This window comes from Ochotona curzoniae, unplaced genomic scaffold, assembly GCF_017591425.1.
Source record: "Ochotona curzoniae isolate NIBS_2020 unplaced genomic scaffold, NIBS_Ocur_1.0 contig_3520, whole genome shotgun sequence".
Classification (NCBI taxonomy): domain Eukaryota; kingdom Metazoa; phylum Chordata; class Mammalia; order Lagomorpha; family Ochotonidae; genus Ochotona; species Ochotona curzoniae.
The window spans coordinates 23,697,958-23,723,133 of NW_024465894.1; the positions used below are offsets into that span (position 1 = coordinate 23,697,958).

Below are 25,176 nucleotides of genomic sequence, written 5' to 3' on the forward strand. Positions count from 1 at the left end.
TCTAAAGTTGATAGAATAATCACCCAATAGATATTGTTATAAGTTGCAGTTAGTATTACGAAGAGACTCATGCAGTCATGTAGTTTGATAGGGTGAGGATATAAACAAGGGAGTACAGCCTGGTGAGAAGGACTGAATGACAGCTGGTAAGCCTGGGTGCAAAGACTCAGAAAACCCTGGTACAAGATTCAGTCATACTAGAGCTGGGAGACTATGTCGGTAAATTCATCTTCATTCAAGAAACTGCTCAGAGTTTAAAAGTGAGCTTCTAGAAACATATCTCAAATATCGAAAGACTCATGTGCCTTATGTCTCTCATGCAATAGCAAGAGAATCTTCCATAATCTTGTATTACCAGTGATGGGATTCCCAGCCTATAAGAGGGGATGCTAAAAAAAGGGAAGAAGTGCTGCTGGAATTTGGCAGGAACATATAAATTGGTCTTAGTGTTGAAAACTAGAGGAAAAGCCACAGCCTCTGGTTAGGAAGCATGTTTTTGCATTACACAGGCCTGCACCTGTCTCTTCGCCTCCACTGGCCTTTTGCATCATTAGGAACAACGCTACTATCTCTTACCATTTGTTACTTCTCTGCCAGATTTACTTTGCACCATACCCCAAAGCAGAATGAAATGGTTTTATTGCTTTTTTATCCACTTTTACCCTCCAATTGCGTAAGGAAGTACATCATTTACTAAGGATGAATGATGCCAGGGACAAGAGAATGCATGGAAATGCAACAGATTAAGATCAATTTAGCCAGCATGCAAATTCCACTAAGTACTGGAATACATATCTGGAAAGAAAGCTACATGGACTCTGTCATTGGCCCATTCTGGGAGGTAAAATGGGAATTGAAGAAATGGCCAAGACAGTCCCTGGACTAGAGAGAACACTGCCAGAAAAAGGAAGGGATCTTTTATCACCCATCCACTTGATTTTAACATCCCTGACACTGAACTGGATACTAACTCAGGTGACACAGGTGGAAAGAGTTGGTTAAGTGAAAAAAGACAAACACATTAAATGAAAACAGTAGGAAAGAAAATGATGCTTCAGAGGGGCCTGCATGTCCCACCTGTTCGCTTGCCATTCTCTGTCTATTTGGGAATACCTAATGGGAAATGACGCAGCTACTTTGTTTGAAATTCCTGGCATTTCTGTCGATTCTTACTGCTTTTCTAACTCATTGTTTCAATCACATTTCTTAATTCTTACCTTGCCCTATCGGTGAACAGATGATTTGAAGTGAGATCCATTCGATGAAGGACTCATCTAAGGTACTTTCTCTCTACCCCCTCCTCTAAAACCACTAATCTTAGATGCTCAGGACTTATCGCCTCCAATATGTGCAGGGGACACTTTAACAAGTTTTTTAAGTCAAGCAGTTTTACATTTCCTGGATCCCTTGATGCATGTATTTGTTTCACCCTAGCAATGAAGCATATTTTCATTGTTCTATGAAGGATGGCAAAAGCTGATGAGTTCTCATTTCCATGTATATACAACATGAGAAAACAGCAAGGCTGTGCACTTCTCTCAGTTTTTCACTATGGATGAGAGGATAAAATATTCACAATGTTGAAAAAAAAAAAAGTTGAGAGGCTATAATTCAGGATGCTAACCTTTCCCTATGGCAGTGCCAGCAGATCTTTCTGGCTTGCTAAGGGATTCAGAATTTGCAGAAGCTAGGAGCTCAGAGCTGCTGGTGATCATTTTCACAGTTTCCTGTAATTATATTCAAGGGTTGGCATTTGCAAGGTTGGTTGGATGCCTGACTTTTCAAAACTAGGGTACTGGCAGTGTGCCAGAGACACTATCAACCACAGGACAAGCACCTTCTTCAGGGTTAGTCATACAAGAAGATTTATTACAGGAGGAGTGTGAAATTACTTAACTGGAAAGTAATGCAAAGCATTTTGTTTCAAGAAGTAGATTGAAACACACTTGTGCTTTAGAGTGTAATATGCAAATCGAACAGAAAAAAATCCTCAGTCACATTGGCTGCACCCTGAGAATGCAGAAGCATCATGTTTATCTTGACAGGAATCCTGATGATAAAGAAAGATGAGGGTGTAGGTGCTTTCTACATTAATTCAGACTTCTTAAGTTACCAGTGATAAACAGAACAGTTTGGTGGAATGGTCACTAAAAACAGGTATTGGCTAAAATAAGGGTGGAGCAAAAAGAGGAAGAAGAATCAGTAGAGGTCTAGAGGAAAGTATCGCAGTTGCATCCCTTACCAGTATACATCTTTGATGTTCTGCTCTACACTGGAAGATTCCCCATTTCGATTCCTTATTTTAACAGCAGGAGGTATACGCTACATTATTTCCATCTACCAGTCAACTGTACTCATCTAGTAAGAGCTAAAGACAATGCTATTTCCAGCCAAGGAGAGTGGCAAGGTCCACAGTTTGGAAGTCAGGCAATATTACAGTCCAGTAGAGTCCACTGAGTAAGCTACTCTTTGATTTTTACTTCCGAGATCCCTCCTTTGGTAGATGGATTCTATTCTTACTACCTAGGGAAAGAAGGATTGATTTGAGAAGGATTTCCAGAATGGCTTCCCGCCTCAACCATCCATGATCTTAAAAATGAAAAACTGCAACTTTGGGGGGGTGGGGGGGGCGTGTATTGGGACACACAAAAAGTAAGCATTAGACTTCTCTCACATTAAACCAAGAGTTGGAATAACTATTGTGTACTTCCTGAGGCATCCCAGGAAGGAAGATTAAAAAGCTATTGCACAGAAACACAATTTGGCTTTGGAAGAATCTGCTGTCTTCCAACATAGAACATGACTTCAAAGACCACAAATAGCTACAATTATACTGTCTCTCCTACTAAAAGCACTTGTTTGAAGATCAAATTATAGCGTCCCTTTTTATTGTTTGAGAATAGATAAAATTTAGGGAGCTTGGAAGTGCTTAAGCAAGTTGACTTTATCTTTTGGACAGGAGTTTGGCCGCATTTGATATAGAACGCATGGCTTGATGCTATGACAGCCCTTACCACAGGATCTAAAATGGGGTGAAAGGAGGTAGATGGCTTTCAAAGAGGCAGAAGAAGCAGGCCAACAGAAAGCGAGGGGGTGCTCATAATAAAGGACACCGAGAGACATCATTTAGAACATGAATAATGCCTCCTGCAAATATCACGTTACTCACTGACAATGGAGGTGCTCCCATTGTGAAATTTGCAATGAATACAATTCAGTGAATACAATTCAGAACCACTAAAGGAACTCAGATTCCAGTAGCTGAGTGGTAATGACAGCAATAACGGTAATGACAGTATTATTGTGATCAATGATTATTGCTAAATGCAAATATCAGGTATTTATTGGTTGGTTTGTTTTGAGATTTATTTTTATTTATTTGTTTGCTTGTATGTTTGTTTGAAAAGGGAGATTATCAGAGAGAAGGAGAGAGAGAGAGAGAATGAGAAAGAAAGCTCTTCTGTCGGTTGATTCACTCCCCAAATGGTTGCAACGGCCAGAACTGAGCTGATCCAAAGCCAGAAGCCAGGAGCTTCTCAGGTCTCCCACATGAGTTTAGGAGCCCCAGAACTTGTGTCACTTTCGGTTGCTTTCCTAGATGCATTAGCAGATTGCTGGATTGGAAGTGGAGCAGCCAGGACATGAAGGGGCACCTGTATGGGATCAGGGCGGCACTTGCAAAGCAAGGATTTTGCCTTTAGGTCCTTGTGCTGGGTCTAGTTTGCTCATTTGTTAGGAGGGAAGAGAGACAGACAGCTTTTACCTGCAGGTTCATTTCTAAAACTCCCACAGCAGGTGGGCTGGGCAAGGCCAAAGCCTGGAAGCCAAAGCAGGCAATGAATCCTAGGCATTTTAGGCATCATCTGCTGCTTTCCAGAGTGTGAATTAGCAGCAAGTTAGATGAGAAGAATCGGGATTGAAATCCAAGCACTGCTACATGGGATGAAGGCATCCTCAGGATATCTTAGCTGCTAATCAAATAATCCCAAATCTGTATTTTGCATATCTGATTTGATTAACAGCTAATAAATAATTTGATAATTTTGCATGTCTGATACCATGATAAGCATTTTTCTATTTCTTCAACCTAATCTGCGCATAAATTCCATGTTACAAGGATCATATAAAAACATGGGGTCTATAGGTACAAAGAAATATTACTTAAAAAGGGTGTATTACTTACACAACCTATGACATGGATGAGCCTCGTACTTTTGCCAAGTGAAAGAAATCACAAAGAACCTATATTTTATCATTCAATTTATATAAAATATTGATAACAGTCAAATCTAGGGAAACCAGCGGGAGATTAATAACTGCCTAAGGCTGGGGACAGAGGGGTAAAGGATTACAGCTTTGGAAGGGTTTTCATTTCAGAGTGATGGACACTTCCCAAAATTGAATGTGATTGTACCTGCACCTTTGTGAATATACGAAAGCCACTGTGAGGGAACACACTGTGGGTTATGTGAATCATATTTTAATAAAACTGCCTTAAAATTAGGCTCTTGTATTATTAACTGGCTCTTTAGTTATCTTCTTAAAATCTACATGAAAACATCCCTTACAGTAACAGAAAAATAGAAGCCAGCACGGGATGGACACAGTCATTACAGAATCCTTAGTGTGCCTCTTGGGTTTAGAAGGAAAGGTCACGAGGGCTAACTGCTTATTTCTTAGTTGTTAAACAAATATTCGTGTTGCTTCCAGCTATGTGATAGCCGATGGGCTTTGACAAAGACACAGCCTCGACTCCCATTTTGTAGGCTAACTCTCAAATACCCAAATGGAAAGCTGGAGTAAAGCAAAAGTAAGTTTTAACAACAATGCCCTTGCTTAGATGATGATCTAGGAACAGTAAGTGAAACTAGGTACATGTGTTTGCAACTTTCAGAACATAACTTAGGCCGATGTATCAGAGAGGTGAGGCACTTTCATATGGATTTAGATCATTTCAGTTCCATTTGCTGACACTTGTAAGGAACTCACCCTGTTAACCAGCGTTAAAATGGAAAACACAGTGTAATGATTATCAGTGTTGATGATGATTGCTACTGATATGTGTGAAAAAATGTTCAAGGTATATGATGCAAAAAATTGTATATACGATTGAAGTGAGGTTTAACTGTGTAAATACATGGTTGGTAACTGATGATGAATCATCATCAAGAGACTTTACTATTCATACACTTAAAAAGGTCTGAGTATTTTAATAATGGTAAAGACATTTTAACAGATATTACCAACATCATAACTTTTTTTTTTTTGCAAAATAGGCAATTGTTCTAAGCAGGTGACACTTCAAGCTGAATTTTCTAATGGTGACCTGTGTGTGATTTAACTTATACATTTCCCTCTTGAATGGTGAAATGTAGAAGATCAGCAAAAAAACAATGCCTCCTCTTTTCCCAAATAACAGAATTGCAATTAGTATGGTGAATCCTAAACTCGATTGAACTTCCCAATACCCTTTGTAGTTGGGTTGGTAATAAAATGAATTTCTCTCTAATGGAAGGTGAGTGGAAAAACGAACGCTACTTTGGGTGCAGGAAAAATAAGAGGTTGAATATGCTCAGAACATTTGTCTTTTGCCAAGAAAGTCTATCAGGCCACTTGACACCTTGAGAGAGTCTTAGCTCCTTGCATAATAACACACACACACACACACACACACACACACGCAAAAGACCTTCAAAGAAAGGAGAAATACTGGCCAACATCAACACTTGCTAATTCACTCTGTCTTGATGTCTTGTTACAACAGCTTAGCTTTAACCTAACCAATGGATTTCTAGATACATTTTGAAAATAGAGTCATTGATGAAAACAGAGCTGGCATGAACACAATTGTCCTCAAGAGCTAAACATACTTGACTTCTCTGAAAACTGTCAAACTATTTTCTGAAGAAATCCTTTTCTCAAAAGAGCTGAACTATGCTTATTTAAATTTACCTTTTACGCAAAGTGTTTGTGCAAAGAGCAAGAATGAGGCATGCCATTCAAGACAGGATGAGAGAAATGAGCAAGGACACGGACACAATTTTGGTGATGATACTGAAAGTGTGGTCAATTCTTTAACATTCTCAAACAGCTCTTCGGGGAGAGCCTGTTAATAGTGCTCCTATTTTTCAAGGTGTCTCGAGGATATCCCTGGAGTTACTGCTTAATGGATAGGTTCCATGATTTACTCACATAGTTTTCCTATTTCATTAAAAGGCTTATCATTTAATGCTTCTTCTATAAGGGAAGACATTTTAAAAAACACACACACACCAATAAGTAACAGCATCTAAGGAAAAGGTGAGCTGGAATTCATTTATGCTTTCCAGTCCTTAGTCAAATCTTAACCTTGACGCCATCGCAAGGCAGTGCACATTCAGAACTAAGAAACAGTAATAAAGCTGTAATCTTTATTACTTTCTGAAATCTTAGTCTTTTAATTAAGTCCCCAAATTGTTCAGTTTGAACAGAACATGAGGTAGACTGACACAAGCTTTCTGCTGCATGTGCAGAACCAAAAAGCTAAGCTTTCAGGATTTTCATTTCTTTTGGCAGATCCGCTGGGGAACTCTGCCCATGGGTATTACTGTCATTTTTATGTAAGATGAACTAGCATATAATGTTGGACACTGGAGACTATTTTCCAGGGTGAAGGTCATATTTTGATGTCTTTTTAGTATTAAAGATCCATGCATCGGAGAGAGAAAGATGGAGAAGGAGTTATATATGTATATCTATATTTATATATCTATATCTATTTCTATATATAATCTTATTGGGAACTAGACATAAATGCATATGCACAGGTACAATGGCTACAACTATGTACCTGGATGAGAAGCACTACGAAGTTTAGAAACACTACAAGGCAAAATGTGCTATGTGTCACTGCTTCATAGGGGTCAGCTGATAATACATTATTCAGATGTGATATAACTTAGGTGAATGTGGCCTTAGTACTGCATTTTCCCAAGAGAAGTAATTTGCACCTACTCTATCATTATTTTTCTTTGAGATTCAGCAATTAACTCTAGGATTCCCCAAAATGATGATGATTCTTATGTGAAAACAATTTGACAAAAAAAAAAAATAGGATGCAAGAGAAGAGATTTTTACAGGAGAGAGAGCCATCATTATTGGACCATCTTAAAGGAAACTTTAAAAGCAAATGGAAATATCAAAGCGAATAGAAGAAAGAAAGGTGGGGGTGATGCTGTTAGGGGGATGAAAGGAAGAAAGAAGGGCGCATAATTTTGTTTTGCTCTGGGTCCTAAACACATAAGAAAACCTTCCTGGCAAGTCCAGAACTGCACGGCAATGGGTGTTACACCTTCTCTAATGTGCCAGCATTTAAAGCTGATGGGAGAGGGTGTGCCCTTCAAATGGGCACTGGAGAACATTCTGATTTCTTTTCAAGTCACATTTGTGAGCTGTATAGAGATACTATTAAAAAAAAAAAAAACATACGTGCCAGGTAGATTTAAGACTAACAGCAAGTCCCCAGTGTCTCTTTTTGTGCCTCCTAGAAGCAAAGGGGCCAACCTGAATGCAAACGAGGGACTCCTTAGAAAGCTGTGGCCTGGGAGTATTTGTTGGGAAACAGAGGGAGGGCCTTTGGCTTGATGAAAACAGGCATTCCATGTTGATAAGAGAAATAAAATGAATAACTACAGGACTTGCTGCAGCTAAGCTGAGTTACACTTAAAGACTTCCTAAGATTTCCAGCCAATAACGCAATGTAGGAATTTTTCCCCCCCAGCTAAAGGCTATGTCTATGCCATACCTGGAAAGGAAATTTCAAGTTGTTTTCTTTTCTCTTTTTCTCCGAAGACAACATTTTTCCAATTTTCGAGTACTCAAGGGATACCATTTTCTGCCTGGACTTCATTTCTGTTAACTTTATTAACTCTCATAAAGTGGGCTGAGATTGCTTTAGCCATTCACTTCTCTGTAAAAATTCCATTGCCATGTATCATGTCTAGCATCCTTTGTTAAATGTATTAGCACCAAAGTGTCGACACCGGGCTCAGAGGACAGGAGGCAAGCATTGGGTCTGCAGTGCCCATCAGGGAAGTTCAGATCTGTCCCTTGGAGACTGGTGTAGAGGCCAATTCAGATTTTCTAACAGCAATCTGGAGGCTTAAAAGCCCCTCTAAGCCTCATCTGGATCTATTTTTCCAAAAGTAACACAGGTCTTTCTTTGGTGTTTTACTAGATGTGGCTTTTCATTCTGAGCATAAGCAGGCGGTCTGTGCCCTGTGGAAGCTTCCTAGAAAAACTGCACTGCAGCAGCCACGCAGCTGTTCAAAGGCAGACTGGAAAGGTCTGGATCCTTTTTCAAGGCACTTCAGAGAAGGACGAGCCTACTTCCTTGGTGCTTCTACCACAGGTGAGGTGCAGTCAGGGGGTGCACACTCTTCAGTCTGTGTCTCATGGGAAGGTTCAGCTTGGTTTGTTGTTTCACTGTGTTTGCCCCCACAGGAATGAGAAGTGGGGACACTGTCAGTCTCAAATATGAATTTGAGGATTCCCAAAGTTCTGGACTGTGCTGCACACTCAGCATGGTAGTGATAATTGAGTTTCCATGAAATTAAACCATTCACATCCTGCTGGGAGGAGACCATCCTGGCAACAACCAAACTTTTTCAAAACAAAGTTCCCTAATACTCACAATATTGTTCTGGTAGCACTCTGGCTATCCTGGTTTTTGTGCACCATACAAGTATAGTTTATGTAAATTCAAAGCAAGCATTTGCCTGAAAAAAATCAGAGTTGCTGGAGAGTAGGCTAGATTTAGGACATAGTTGGAGAATCAGGGCAGGACTTCATGGCCAGCCAGGTGATCTTCATGTTCCTGACTGATCATTGATTCATGGATCATAAACATCACAAACAATTTTTTTCTTCCTTCAATGAAGTAGATATTGTTCACATGGGCACTATACATTCTAAGTTTCCATGTTGCTTTGGTCTGAGTAGATACTGCCCTGCTCACAAATTTTCAGTTTCAGAATGCTTTTACAAAACACATTTGTGTTCCTTCAAACAGAAACATTTGCACACTAACAAAATGCTAAGTGGGGAGCTTTCTTCGCATGTTGTTGGAAAAATATACCGGATGGGATTTTAGAAAATTAATTTACCAAGGTTTGCCATGCAGAATAAGATCAGGGAGTGGAACCAAGAAGTTGTTGTGAAAACTTGCCCTAAATCCATTCTAGTGCAACTTATAACAAAAGCACTGATGCTCTGCTTGCTTTCTGGCTGCTTCTTCCCTATGCCATTATCTTTAAATATACAAAATCCTATCAAAATAAAAGCAAACCTGATCTTATTATTGCAAGATGAACAGCAGGACTTTAAATAAGAACAAGAAAACAACTGGTCTAAAATCTATTGGTTTGGGGAAACAACTGAAGATTGATAAGAAAATTTCAGCCTCACAGGGACATATGAAATAATTTTCGTATCACATAATGCTGAATGGACTCTAAGCTAACTCAATGTTTTCAATATAAGAAATCAGAAACTTAAAAGTACACTTTGGCCTCACTTCTCAGTGGAGCTAACCAAAGGTGATATGACACTTGAACTCTGAGTTATCATTCTTGCTTTTTTAAATTTAGCCAATCATAGTGGAGTAAGAGATGAGTAGTTGATATTTCAGAATCATATGCTTTGAGCCAGCCAGGATGGTTCACTCAATTCATGCGCTATCAGGCCATGTAATATTTTCCTCTCACTCAGCATAACAGGACACTGAGCCAGCCACTGTACATTTTAGGCAATATCACACTCTAGGAAGAAATGTCTATCCATTGGGGTTAAAATTGACCACAATTCCCTTTATAACTGCTTTACTTGTTACTCTCTGCTTTGAAACCCTTGATTCTGTGGTCACTCTTGACCTTCTTTTACTTTGCTTCTCTGCTACCCTCCCTGTTCCTATTAAGCCATGTTAGAGAAATTCTCCTTGTGAAGCTCTTTGTACATTACCATAAGATTATCAGATGCAAAACAGATGTCAACAATTGGAAAAGGTAATGTACAAGAAAACTACGTGCTCAGTATTCGTTCAGGCAATGGAGTTTTGTGTGCTCGTTTCTGTCAAGAAGTACCAAGACTGCAACATAAGAATAGTCTCCAAATGAAAACTGTCCCTGCGTTGGAGTTCAGTTTGACTCTACAAAAGATTAAATAAGGCTCTGGACTTTTTACCAATGAAATTTTGCACATAATGCTTCCTTGAATCAAATATTTAAGATTGCCAACTGGCCATTTGTGAGACAGAAATAATACCCACAATGTGGAAAGCTGTGCAAAAAGCCTTTTAGTTCTCTCCAACCCATCATCCATTCTGATTTTATAGAGAAGAGATTGTAGTGGAAACCAGAAGGAAACAGACATGCGTGAAAATGTTCAATAGTGTGACCATATCCTTCCTTGCTTAACTGGATTCAGAACTGCATTTTCTATTTATGATTGTAAATATCTTCATAGGAAATGCCAAAATAAAATTTAAAAACATACATGTTCAATTTTTATATCAACCTAGGCAGCTCTCCACCATGGTAATAAATTTACAAATTTTCTGATTTTTACATACATAATTTTTAGTTAGGGGCATCCATGATAACTATAATCTACTTGTGTCAGAAATCCTTCAAATAATAAATATTATGCTTTTTCTGAGAGAAAGTTTGATTTTATTAAAGGAAACAGTATTAGAGGTCAATCCTACTTTTATACATTTCTAAAGAAAAGACCTGAAGCCACAATGCAATAATCAAATCAGTCTGGATGATGTCCAACACAACAAAATTCAAGAACATAGAATCCAAATCACCTCTTCAGTTTACTTCATGAGATTTGACCTGAATTTTTAGTCTCTTTAAATCACAACAAAATACATTCATCAAGGTACCTTTAATCTTTCCAGTTAACCTCCCTGCTGACCCCATTTAACAGGAAAATAAATGCAAACATCATAAAAAGCTAGATCACTTACCATAAATGCCTGTTGAAATGCAGGGAAATGCCTGTGAATAAACCACAAAAAATAACAATAAATTTTAAAGGAATGATTCTGTCTGGTATCATCTATGTTGACATTTATTTTGCTTGACAAGAAATATCCTCTATTTACATACTTGGAGCTAGAAGTTGGAGTAGGAGACACTGGAAATGGAGACATTTGATTAACTGAAAATGTTCTTTACCTGTTTCTCTAACAGCAGTTAAGAACCAACTAACTGCCCAATCACTACATCTACGAGGAGATATCTGTTGAGCAGTAATAGTAACAAGTTATGTTAACCTGTGATGAGGTCGATTCTATCAAAGCAGAAAACCTGAGGTCAGACCTGCACACTTCTTACTTCGCCATATTTTCGTACTATAAATCTTCCTTTTGTGTTTATTTATGTTTATTGCTCATACAGACTGATATCCAGTCCATGCTACATGAGGCTATACCGGTGGTTTGATGTCGGGAAATATCAATCAGCATGCATGATGTATGTCATGGGTGGCTGAAGCTACAGCTAGGCTACCAATGCAGCATGTCTGTACAGTTCAACATCAGCACTGCATAAGCATAAACTGGCCACTTATAATAAGGGATAGCATATATTTTAAATTGTGCGTTATGTCAATAAAATTTCTGATAAATAAAATTCGTACTTTTGAGGGCTAGTTTTAAAATATCCACTGCTTATATTTATACCACATTTTACTTAGCAATATTCACAGAATTTGACTGAAACGATGCATGAAAAATAAAAATATATATTTTAAATTAAGCTTTGTCACTGTAGAAAGTATGTGGCAATGACCCCTGCCAATATACTCCTCTGTAAATTCACTAAAGTTACTTCATGTAATTTTCCTGGTTTATCCATTTTTCAATTGCAAATAACCATGATAATGTCTACCATACAGGAAGGAATATTGTGGGAGAATTAACAGTACAGCTTTCTTCAAAAGGGACTGACATTGTGTTACAACATGAAAACTATCGCTGCTGTAAACCGTATTAACTAATATCAGTAATAATGGAATGTCAGTCCTTTCCTTTTAGATCATTGGGTTAAATGGGCGCTGCATCTCATTCCACAGCACTTTCACAGATTATATGTTTATTCGCTCTTACATGATGTTCTATTTAAATGATCCAAATTTATGTGATTTTGTTTTATAGACAGTAATAATTGACTCTGTTAAGCTCAATCATATATTTGCAAAGTGACAAATGCTTTTCCTCTGCTCCTGGGGAAACATTTACTCGTAAGTGCTACTATTTATTTATCTATGTATTTATATAAAGAGGATAGCTTCTAGAACATAGAAGACACTAGTTTGTGATTTAAAAAAATGAGTTAATTCTTTGATTACCAGGGTTCTTAAGATACCATTAAGATAGTAAGGATTTATTTGTTTTTATTGCAAAGTCAGATACACAGAGAGGAGGAGACAGAGAGGAAGATCTTCCGTCTGATGATTCACTCCCCAAGTGACCACACGGGTGCAGGGTCCCAAGGCTCTGAGCCGACCTCGATGGCCCTCCCAGGCCACAAGCAGGGAGCTGGATGGGAAGTGAGGCTGCCATGATTAGAACCAGCACCCACACCCATGTGGGCATGCTCAAGGTAAGGACTTTAGCCACTAGGCCACTGCACCAGGCCCCAGATACCACCAAGATTTAAATAATGTTCTTGAACCCTTCAATTCATTCAATGATGAGAACAAGCAACACTTCAAATCAAATTGTCCTGAACATATTTCATTGCTTTATGAGCGTTCCCTGACTACCAGTACGTGGGGATCTCAGTATGAAAATCAACCGCAAGCACACTGTAAGCAGTTTGTCTCTAACAGTAGAGAGCTGGGGTTTAGGAATGAGCTACAGACAAGAGAGGATCCAAGATCAGTCCTATGATTTGTGTAATGTCAAATGAGTCCCATTGTGCCTTCTAAGCTAGAAGGGGAGAGATGGATTTATGGCTTGAGATCCATGGGAGCATCATCCAGCTCAGCGTTAGAGATAAAGTTTGAGAACATCAAGGTGCAAAGCAGGCAAAATCCCCCCTATTGCCTAATGGGCTTTCAGCTGGAATTGAGCATGAACTTAACAAAAACCAATCAAGAGAACTAGAAATTTCTATAATGCAAATTTTATGTGGCATTGGAGTTCTCGTAAGGAAACAGAGGCCCAAACAGGTGGTTAGAGTTGAACATCCATACACGAAGTTGGACAAAGATAGTAAATTGTATAAGTACCAGAAGCAAAAGGGTTTGGCTAAGGTGGATAATGCAGAGAAGCGGTTAGGAAGACATGCGATAGCTGAAGATTTACTTGTACAGTTTTGTCTTAGACTCGGTTTCTCATCCTTGAAGATTATTTCTCTTCTGAAAGATGGAGGGCAGATTTCACAGAGAAATCTCCTCTCTGACTTCTGAGAAGGAGGGCAAGAATATTCTTGAAAAAACTGCATTTTTCGCAATGTCTTTAGCCCAAAATAATCAGAGTTGTGTATTTCAGGGTGGTGTGTTCTTAACTTCATCAGGGGAAACTGCAGGGTTTTGAAAAAGCAGCTCTGCGCTGACTGCTGCCCAGGTGTCCTTCAAAAATCGAGCAATTTGCTTTGCTGTTCTGAGAATGCTTCCTCACTAGCAGCTGAACAATGAGACTTGCCTCAAAGCATCAGAGGCAGAAGGAACACAGGCCGTATTCTGAGAGCCAGTTGCCTTCCAGCAGGGCTTTCCAATGGCAGGACTTCAGATTTTGGGGATCAGGTCATTCTTTCTCCTTGGGGACTGTCCTGGGCATTCTAGCATATCTAGCAACAACCCTGAACACTACCTGCCAGATATCAATTGTATCCTCCTAATAGTGACAAGCAAAAATACTTACAGATGTTGCTGAGCATCATATAGGGAGAATCTCTCCCCTCGTTGAGGACCACTACCTCGAAAGTCCAGGGCCTAATGGTGCAAGCAGACAGCCTTCAACCATCAACTTCAGAATCACTTCATGCGCAACTGCTCAGCTACCTTACTCAGGATACTGTCCCTTCCTAGAAGATGCCATCCAAATAACTGATGAAGCAAGTGAGAGCGAGGTTGGGTCCATCCTGGCTCAATCAGTGCAACACTGAAGGGCAACTGCACCTACCAAGCCCTCAGCCTGCACCTTCGCCTCCTCCCCCACAGGTTGACTCCTATGGTGTTCTACAGACATCCAACACCCTGGATTCTATCTCTGAGTTCACTTTCTGGGGAACTGAACTGATTTCCTTCTGCTTCCCTGAGTTGCAGCCACATGACTTGTTATGCCATCAGATCTAGTGGTAGAAAGAACACCAGGGAGGGTGAGCGCTAAGTTTCATTCACCTCTGCTCTCACTTCTAGCTTAGGAATCAATCATGCGGCTCAGTAATTGAGTCTGAATGTACCAATTGCCTTGTCTGTTTTAACAAGGACAAATAGCTTCATCTGAAAATGACATTGTTGCCTAGACTGTGAAGGCAAATGGTAATGTAATGGAGGATGGCTTTGGTAATATTATTACATTAACTTAAACAAAAAGTCAACGATTAAAAAAGAGATGGAAATACAATATGATGAAAACATTCATTTTCTATAAAATAGCTTTCCATATAACTCATCTAAACTAAGCTTCCTCCATTAATCACTTTGTATTGCTTAAGGGAGAAGGAGACGGGGAGGAAGGGAGAGCAAGTAAGCTCAACTAAGGATCTTTTTTTAATGTGTTGCTTGTTCTTGGCTGTAATAAATATCTGATGGGGTCACCAATGTGAGTGGCATGAGATCTACTGATTTCAAAGTTAGATTCCAGAAAACTACTTTGCTCAGAAAACTTCTCCCATGGAAGAATGACTAGTTGGCATCAAAATGTAGTCCAATTATCTTGGTTTGTTTGAAAGACACGTTAACTCAGCCATCACCTGTCATCCACAGAACTCATGGAATGGCACCCGTGGCTCATTTGTTAGGTTCCAGGGTCTCTTTCCAGCAAACTCTGAGAGCAAGATGTATTTGTTAATCAGACCTGAGCGGGGAGCGATCAGAAACTTGTTTCACAACATTTGACTTTAATGTTTTCTTTCCCACCCGCCCCTCCCCCACAAACCAGCATACACTTGTTCACTAGGGAGAAAAAAAAATGTAATCACTGGACCATAAACTGAAAAAATACTTCTGCTTTCAGGTACATTAAAAACAAACAAAAAAGGGCCTGGTACAATAGCATGGTGGTTAAAGTCCTCGCCTTGCATGCCCAGGATCCCATAAAGTCGCCGGTTCCTATCCTGGTGGCCCTGTTTCTCATCCAGCTCCCTGCTTGTGGCCCAGGAAAGCAGTCGAGGAGAGTTCAAAGCCTTGGGACCCTATACCCACATAGGAGACCCGGAAGAACTTCTGGCTCCTAGCTTTGGATTGGCTCAGCTTCAGCCATTGTAGTCACTTGGGGAGTGAACCATCGGATGGAAGATCTTCCTCTCTGTCTCTCCTCCTCTATATCTGCCTTTCAATAGAAATAAATAAATCTTAAAAAAAAAAAAAACAAGAAGCATACACTTGAAATCCTTAAGGTTATCATTCTTTCCCATCCCCTGAAAGTCTGGCTTTAAATTTGCTCTCCTTGACTTAATAATCTGAGAGTAAGGAAGGAAAACTCAATCTGCTCTATTTTGATCTTAACAATGTTTTAAAATATAAGACAACAGACCCTAAGGCAGCATCATAACCACCACTTGTTTGTCTGGAACTCTGATTCTCATTTCATTCCTTCCAAGTTGGTCATGCAACTCTGGCAGGAGTTTCTGATTTGATCATCAGGTCAGTGTGAAGGCGTTGCTGCTTTAGTGTCACAATCCCCTCCCCTTACCCTCTTAGCCACAAGAACAGAACAATGACGAATTCTGATATTATGGACCCTTTGCCAAAAATTTTAACTTGGAATATTCCAATTGTTCTATCCACATGCTTCCTAATGTTTACATAGTTAGATATTCCATTATTTAGGAGTAATGTCATTCTACATGATACAATTTCCATTTAACTGTCTTTAATTATATGCAACATTTCACTGAACTGACAAAACTGTCTCTTTTTGTGAAACACCCTTTATTTTGTGTTATTTTGTATAACTGCTGAGAAAGAGTGGCTCCTTATCATTTCAGAATTTATTGCAAAGCCACTGAAATTCCCACTTCTCATACATTGGCATTTTTAAAGCATATCTCTTTATAGTACATTTACCTAAAAAAAAAATTAAAAAAAAAAAAAAGAAAGTTAGCTAGTTCCTAAAACTTCCTTTATTCAGACAGGTAATTCTGAATCAGTATTCAACTGAGTCATAAGATTTTTCCACAGTTGAATCCTTCTGCTGTCAAGACCAGCATTTCTGAAGCAGCCTTCACAAGGACTCCACTGTTGGCTCAGGACCCTTCATCCAATCTTACACCACCCTTTCTGGAAGATTTTGTGACCAGTTCTGTCTTTGCTCAGGCCAACATTGACTGTGAAAAGTTTCAAGCATCATGTAAACCACATACTTTGTCCTCAAATGGCTCACGGACTTAAAATCAAAGGGTTACCAAAAAAAAAAAAATTAAAAAAAAAATCAAGAGGTTACAATTGCTGTTAGTTCACCAGGAAGAATGGCAACTAGGAATAATGACACGTGTACAGACAGGGACGTTTCCCCCAACTTGGCTGGTCTATAAAACATTCTAGCTGAGAAGACAGCCAATAGTTAAACAAGTTAGACTGTAAGAACATGTGCATCATGGAAACAATGGCATTCAAACTATCATTCAGTATTCTAGGCTTTAGTTATCTGTAGAGTGGGTTGTTTCTTCACTTCCTTGCCCAGGATTCAGTATATTTTAGTATTTTTCAGACTGTGGGATGCCTGACTCTGAGATACATATACAGATGACAGGAGTTATTGACTAGCTGCAGATAGAGAGAACATCATCTTAGCACCTAAGTTTCCTTTTTTATAAGACAAGAGTTGAACTGGATAATTGGACTGGCATTGTAGCATGGTAAGTTAAGACTCTGCCTATGATGCCAACATCCCTTATGGATACCAGCTCTACAATCAGCTGCTCCACTTCCAATCCAGTTGCCTGCTAATACACCTGAGAAAGCAGCAGAATACAGTACAAGTTCTTGAGCTCCTGCACCCATGTGGGAGACCTGGAAGAAGCTCTGAGCTCCTGGTTTGACCATCTAAGGAATGAATCAGTGGATGGAAGCTATTTCTCTCTCAATCTGTATTTCTCCCCCAGACCCTCTATAAATCTGCCTTTCAAATACATAAAGAAATTTTACATACATAAATTCTGTGATACTATAAAACATATTCTTACCCTTTTCATACCTCCAGGATAATAACAGAGAAAGAGGCAATTTCACAGCATCTTCATTACGTTGACACATGTGACATGACAGCATGGTGATAACAATTGTCAGTGCTTGAATTATTACAATTTGCCAAGCACTGAGCTAAGAGTTCTATGTGCATTATCTGAAGCCAGCCTATGATAAAGAACATACTGTCTACTTTGTATAAACACAGAGGAGAGTAAAGCTACGAAAAACTTATTCAAGATCACAAAATGAAATGCTAAACGATTTATTTATTGTCTGATATAAAGAATAGTTACTCTGTAGGTTTGCCTTTAAAATTTATTTTTTAAACCTTTATTCTTTTTAAAGGGGGAACAGAAAAACAGAGAAAGACATATACATAAAATTAAAACATACATGTACAGAGAGTGTGAGAGAGATTCCTTCCGCATATTGGCTCATTCCTCATAGGCTTGCAAAACTTGAATTGGGCCAAGCAAAAGTTAGAAGCTAGGAACTCAATCCATGTTGTCCAAGCATGTGGTCTTTATGGCAGGAAACACATCTATCTAGGCTCTCCCAGGGTGCAATGGATAAGACATTAGAATTAAAGTAAGGTCCAGATGAAGTTAGAATTTGAAATAGAGTCAGGATCACAGCACAAATATTCTGATATGAGATGTAAGCACCCAAAGTGGCATCAAGATTCCTGCCTTGAATATTTCTTAATTACCCAAACAATCCATAAACAAAAGGCTCAAATAAGACAGCTATTGTGAGCCAGCAATGAGAATTTTCTAATAAAGCTATGCTTCTCCACTCCTGGTTTTCAACTGGGATACCCCTCACTGAGACCCAACTGCGAAGGGTATGGTAGGCTTACTTTCATTCCATTAATCTATATTTCTTTAAAAAAAAAACATGTATCTATTTTCATTCAAAAGGCAGATACACACAAAGAAGGGGACATAGAAAGATCTTGCATCCGCTGGTTCAATCCTTAATTGGCAACAACAGATGGAGCCGAACCCATCTGAAGCCAAGAGCTTTCAGATCTCCCATGTAGGTACAGGGTCCCAAGGCTTTGGATTGTCCTCTACTGCTTTCCCAGGCCACAAGCAGGCAGCTGCATGGGAAGAGGAGCAACTGGGACATTTGAATTGGCATCCATATGGGAGTACAAGGGGAGGATTAGCCACTGAGCAATTGTGCAAGGCTATATTCATTTACATTTTTTTTAAATAATTATTTATTTTTATTACAAAGTCAGATATACAAAGAGGAAGATCTGCCATCCAATGAGTCATTCCCCAAGTGAGCACAACAGCCAGTGCTGTGCTGATCCAAAACCAGGAGCCAGGAACTTCCTCCAGGCCTCCCACATGGGTACAAGGTCCCAAGGCTTTGAACTGCCTTCAACTGCTTTCCCAGGCCACAAGCAGGGAGCTGGATGGGAAATGGGACCACCAGGATTAGAACCAGAGTCCATAGGGGATCCTGGCGCATTCAAGGGGAGGACTTTAGCCACTAGGCCACTGCACCAGGCCTCGGTGCCGGGCCCTTCGTTTACATTTCTAAGCCCACAGAAGTTAATGCCACTCCTCACCTGACATGACTATTCACTTTCTATGGCCCTGGCATGTGAGCCACCCAATGATGTGTCTCCTGGTTTCTTCCCCATCTTTCTTTCCATTTTGCCCTGCTCACAAAATTTTAGCCACAATAGCCTCCTTTTATTTTTCAAATGTACACAGTATGGTCCTAGTTCATGGTATTTGGCTTTGTTATTGTTGGAACACTGGGACTGTACTCCCTGGCCAGCTAACACTGGATAAACATAATCTAAGGGCTAGTAGAATTCTTATTGCTTTGGGAAGTTCCATGCCTGGGGTCCGTGAAGCTGCTAGGACACAGTGAAAAGTTCACCAAGGAGCAATTCTCCCTGCCTGCTCATCTTATCAAGTTTCCTGTGGCAGTCTGTGCCTCTCCTCCAACAAGCTGGTTAAGACTGGACTCAGCCTGGTACTCCAATGAAAGAATGCTTAGCTTCAAATCCCTTGTTCTCGGCCTGGGTAGGTTTTACTCCCTCTCTTTTTATTTGCACCTCACATTCGATCCCCCTAAAATGAATTCTTTTTTAGCTAATCGCTACCTCTCCTTCTTTGAACCACAAAACCCTAAAACAACCTAAAAACCCAACAGGCATCGTCTCTGCCTTGAACATTCCATTTACCAGGAACTTGTCTGGGGTTTTTCTTACTCCCATTAGATTTCTGATAAGAGATCATCCTCTGGCCTATAACTGAATTACCCTCTATGCAATTAACTTGCTTAACATAACTCCTAAAATCACCTAAGAAGTAGTTGGTTGTTAGCTCATTGTCTCCCTAAATGTAGATAACTCTGGATGAAAATTCCCACAAAAAAACTTTGTCTTGTTTTGTAACACCAACAGCTAGAATGGTATCAGGAATTCAACAATTAATGGACAGATGGATGTGAATGAGTAAGTTATTGAATTATTCAATATATACCAACATAGTTTTGTGTTTTTTCTACACACATAAAGAGTCAATACTTTCATTTTTCCCCATCCCACATATAACAAAAAGATGCTGTCTCCTTGAAAAACCAAAGCTGCCCTAAAAATGCAAACACCACCACTTGTTACCAAGGCTAACCATCTTGAAAGCCACAGTCATTTATAGGAGACTTTGAATGAGAGCACTTGGAAATATCCAATGCAATATTTGAAGAACACCATGAAAGCTCGAAGCAGGTACCCTAATTAAGGCAATCATTTGATTTTTTTGTTTGTTTGTTTTCTCCATTCTACCTTTGAAATAGCTGTCATAAATTCATTTATTGTCAGCTGCTTTCATATTTATAACTATTCGACTCAGTAGAATATAAAACAATGACCTAGCCATGAATAGTAGCAGTCTTCTTTTGACCTTTACATTTTCTACAACGACAAAAAAACAGATTTGTTTCACCTGGAATTTCTTAGGATGCAAAGTGTTGGAACTAACAAAAATAAACTTGTTCTTAAGGCTGATTGGAATGTTTTAAGGTAAACTATTTGTACGTGAAAATGAGAACACTTCTCTAGAAATCTACTGAACTAAAAAAGTATGCATTAAGAATCAAACATGTTTATACCTGTAAATGACTTTATGTAGAAGCCAAGGTCAAGAAAAAAAGCCAAAAAAGAAACAAACAAACAAAAAGACAAGGTTAACAAAATGAAAAACCTTGTTCAACTAAAAGGAAATCAGCTATGCAATGTAACAGTTCCTACACAAATAAAATGTTACAAAAATGTTGATTTTTAAGTGGCCTTCATAATCTCCAATTTTATTAAGGATCTCTTCTCCATTTTCCTCATAATTGGGCATATTTTGCATCTCTGGCACAAAAAGGCATGAGGATGCCCTTAGGTGACTCAACTGGTACACAGTCCAAAAGGAAAGTGAAATAAAAGTCAGTCATTTCAGAACCCCTAAGAAGCAAATTAGCCACTTGAGATCAAAAGGCTCGCAGATCATGGCCATTGCTAGGTCTAAGTGCATCTTTATGGATAGATCTGCCTGCTCATAGAAACAGTCTAAATGGTACAAGGAGCCCATGTACACAAGAACAGGGGACCAGAGCAATGCCTGCAGGAGCACAGGGCTATACACAGAAGGTCTTAAAGATGGACGGATTGGAGTTTTCTTTGGTATGGCAGTGAGGTGTGCAGTTGGTGCTCACACACACAGTAGCAGTCACAGGCTGACCTACACAATTCTGAACTTGCTTTTGCTGCACACAAACAGTGCTGGTATTGGGGCCCAATGAGATAAACTTTCACCTGTAACATCAGCACCAGCATCAGTAATCAAATCCTTTTGAAACTGAAACCCCATAATGTAAAAGCAGGACGCCGTCTCCTGCCTATCTCCCTTAGCGCAAGGCATCTCTGCCTGTCCTAAATCAAAATGAAGTCACCAACCCAAGGAAGTGATCTAGTTGGACTTAACAAGATTCTGATCACCAGACTCAAGGAGTCATTGGCTTTTCCAATTAGATAAGAACCTTAGATGGCTGATGTCATCCTGGGATAATTTATGTAGAGGAATTCCAAGTTTAGGCAAAATGTAATTCCAACCTTCAGGTAACCTCCAGACCAACTGGAGACCACATGACCATCATAAATTCCCTGAAAAGCATGGCATCACTGACCAATCAAAACAACGTAGCTGGCTGCACTGACCAATCAGGAACTTCAATATGAGTTGATCATCATCCACTTCTCAGACTTAATTTCAGTCTAAAAACAAAACCCTCCAGCAATTAAACAATAGCTGCCTGGTTGTTTGTTCTGTGCTTTGCTCACAGAGAATGGGTACCATGTAAAGGTGTGCCAAACAAACTCAAGCAGAAGTTGTGTATTCACATTTTCAGACAATCCATGACTTCCTTAATACGATGTCATACCTTCCTATATCTCTTAATTAGAAAGATGAAGATCTGACTTCCAAAGGAAACATTGGAGAAAACTCATTAACAACAAATACCCACAAAGCAGCAAACACAGATGGTCTCATAAAGAGGCTGCTCCAAAGCCCCAAATGCTTGGGTGATTAGTTGATATTTTTTAAGACTCAATGGGCTGGGCAGTACAGATAGAGTAACACAACCTTTTCTCAATCATCCTTGTGTCTCAAGTCCCAACTAATGGTCTGTTAAGAGACTAAATAGTTTCAGAAGGCACTGAGCGAAAATGCACTCAGCAAATATATACTGAAAGACCAGCAGCTTCAGATATCAGATTAAATATGCTAAAGAAAATATACATGCAGAAAATATTTATGGAAAGACCACAGAGATGGACAGATCACTAGGGTGTCACCCAGCTTTAGTTATTAGGAGGGAGTCCCTTAGCTTCACCACACAGGAATAAGGACTCTGCCTAATAAATGCTACAGCTTCCACAATGATTGCACATGGGATTCACTGTCTCAAATGAGAATGAGATGAGGTAGTATTAACACTACTATCCCCCAGACATTTTGAGGAACCTCCCAAGAGTCTCACAGTAGGTAAGAGGAAAAGCTCTGACAAAACCATAGGCCTCCATTCAAAATTATAAGCGCTTGTCACTGCAGAGTTATTGAGGTCTAAGGAAGAAGGAAGAGAGAGGAAAAGAATCCATCTTGAGCCTCCTCAAGTCCTTGAAAAGTGACTGCTGGGAGAAAAGAATTCTTTTTCACTGTCCACATTGTAAGAAGACCTTTCCAGGCTTTACCTTCCAGATTTGTACAACATTAAATCTGTGCTCAAAATGAAGATAAGTGTGGCTTTCCCTCAAAAAAGAGAAGGGAAATATGCTCCATTATTTTTCTATATTAGATGCACCTGATTGCTTGGAGATTTGTGGTAAGGCCCAAACATTTGCATCTCCATTCAGGTATCAGTTTATAGTACTGCTGGGCACTGGATCAGACATTGAGAGCCACATTTCATATTTCTCTCCACAAACCTGAAAATTTCATTCCAGATGCTCTACAGCTTCAAACTATAAAGTTGAAGATATTACCTAGAGGGATAAGTGGGATTTCCAAGGGAGTAAAGCCACATCTCAAACCAACTAAATATGCAAACACATCACATTTATGAAAATCATATGAACCTCTTCTGATAGTCACATGAGCCCTAAACTCCAGCATGGTTTGTGAATAACAAGGTCTTTAAACAAATAAGTAGAGATTATGCAGCTTGAATCAATATGTAAGGTAATAAATTCTTCTTTTTTCAGTCACAAAGGAAGACATTAGTCAAGCCTAATGCAGACTTTATATTTAACAAGGAAATTAATTAGGAGATAATGACTAAGAAAGAGGTGTCTAAAGGACACACCCTGTAGGAATGACTAAAATAAGGAAATCCAAGAAAAGAAAAGGAAATTGATTGTATTCAGATTTCCTAAGCTCAAGAATTGCAATTCATATACAAATGGTTATTTATATATAATTTTGGATCATAAATCACTGAAAAGAAGCTTATCAATTGAGGTCTATTATGGCAACGAACACCAAGAACAACACAGGAGTCAGTCTTCAAAGAGATACCTGACAGGCCAAGGCCCAGAAGGTGAGTTACATGCACAAACTCCCCAGTGATCACTGTTTAAACCAATGAACATCACTCCAGAACCACAGAGGGGAGCTAGCAACTGGCCTTCTTCCCTTTATGTCACTGTTTCTCTCTTTTTGGGATTCTCTCAAAGTGGAACACATCCCTCATCATGAAAAACAGAAGTTTTATTAGTAACAGACAAGGTTTGACATAATTGAGGGAGGCTTTGCAGGACACATAAGAAATCAATGATTAGACAGTACTTCTGTGCTCAAGATTTATTTCCCACAGCCCTAAAGAGCTGTCCAAGTTCCCCCCATTCTGTAAACTGTGTTCCTTTTCAAGCTTACATCCAACTGCAGAAACAATAAGTACTCCCACAGGCCCCACTTCACATTACTTTATCTTTCATTTCAGTGCTCTGTCAAAAGTACAGAGAACTCAGAATTGCAACTTCCCTTGGCAGTGTTTTAGTTCTAGCTCCCCTTACCAACACCTTTAAAAGGATTCACCTGGCTTCATCTGAACTTCAAGACTGAGTTGTTCTCTGGTTCAGTAAGGGGCACAGGCCAGTGCTTCACAAACTTCAGTATATATTCAGGCACTCTGGCAACTTTTAAAAATCAAATTCCAATTCAGCAGATCTGGGGCAGGCTACAATTAATTACTTCTAACAGGATCCCAGACACTGCCCATGTTCCTTATCTGGGGAACATTTATAGTAGCAAGTAACCAGACAAGAATCCCAGTTTAATATCTATGTTTTAAGATACTACATCAACCCCCGATCTTGGAAACGCAGGGAGAATCATTATTTCTACTTAATATATGGACACCTGTAGAGGAAGATCCTGGAAATCCACACACAAGTTCGTAATAAAACAGAGAGAGGACAGATAATGAAGCCCAGGGGCTTCACTCCAAACTTGGATTTCCTCACACTGTCTTATTTAAATACCCAGTTCTCATCTTGATAAATACTCTTGTCTGCCTTCTCACAGGAAATGACAAATCAAACTCGAATATTACCTGATAGAACATTTTTCTAATTTCCATTTGTCCATGCCACTTCAAGGTTTCATATCCACCACATATTCCAAAATGTTAGACTAGAATAATTCTCAAATACTAACGTGCAGACAAAGCACCAAGGAAAACTTCTAAAACTCACACTCTCTGTAGGTCTGACTTAGGGCTTGAGATTTGGTGTTAAGAAACAAGGATCCAGATGACACTAATGCTACTGATCTTAAATCTGAAAGGGTAAGAGTCAGCCTGAGAACCTCCATCCCTCTCCTGGCTTTCCCCATATTCACCCTTGTCTCATAAGGGCTTCTTGCATTGCAAATGACAGGGAGTTTAGCTCCAACTGGGACTAAAGATTAAATAAACCCATAGTATTTTTTATAATTAGAAATAATCCAGTGATATGTGAAACTCCAAGTGGGGCTTCATGCCAGTACAAGTTGTCAATTTTAAGGCTGAGTGACTGACTAAAGTTTTAGCTAGCATTGGTGGGAGAAAAGTATGCACACACACGTAATCGTGAAAACGTGCTGCCTGATGAGGAGTCAGGTGCTCAGTTTGATGGTAAGACAGAGGCTCAAGGCATCCCTTCTTGGAAGAACTGAAAGTACACTTTCCTGATTGGAGAGAAAATGATTCCTGAGAACCCCT

The 25,176-nt window shown here is 39.4% G+C and overlaps 1 protein-coding gene across 1 annotated transcript in view; it reads right to left on the minus strand.

Moving 5' to 3' along the window:
* The window catches only part of MACROD2 (mono-ADP ribosylhydrolase 2), a 1,602,185-nt gene that overhangs the window by 497,561 nt on the left and 1,079,448 nt on the right, over nucleotides 1-25,176 (minus strand). The window contains exon 7 of the mRNA XM_040981268.1: nucleotides 11,009-11,039. Coding sequence (XP_040837202.1) covers nucleotides 11,009-11,039 — 31 coding nt within the window. The remainder of the gene's footprint in view (nucleotides 1-11,008; nucleotides 11,040-25,176) is intronic.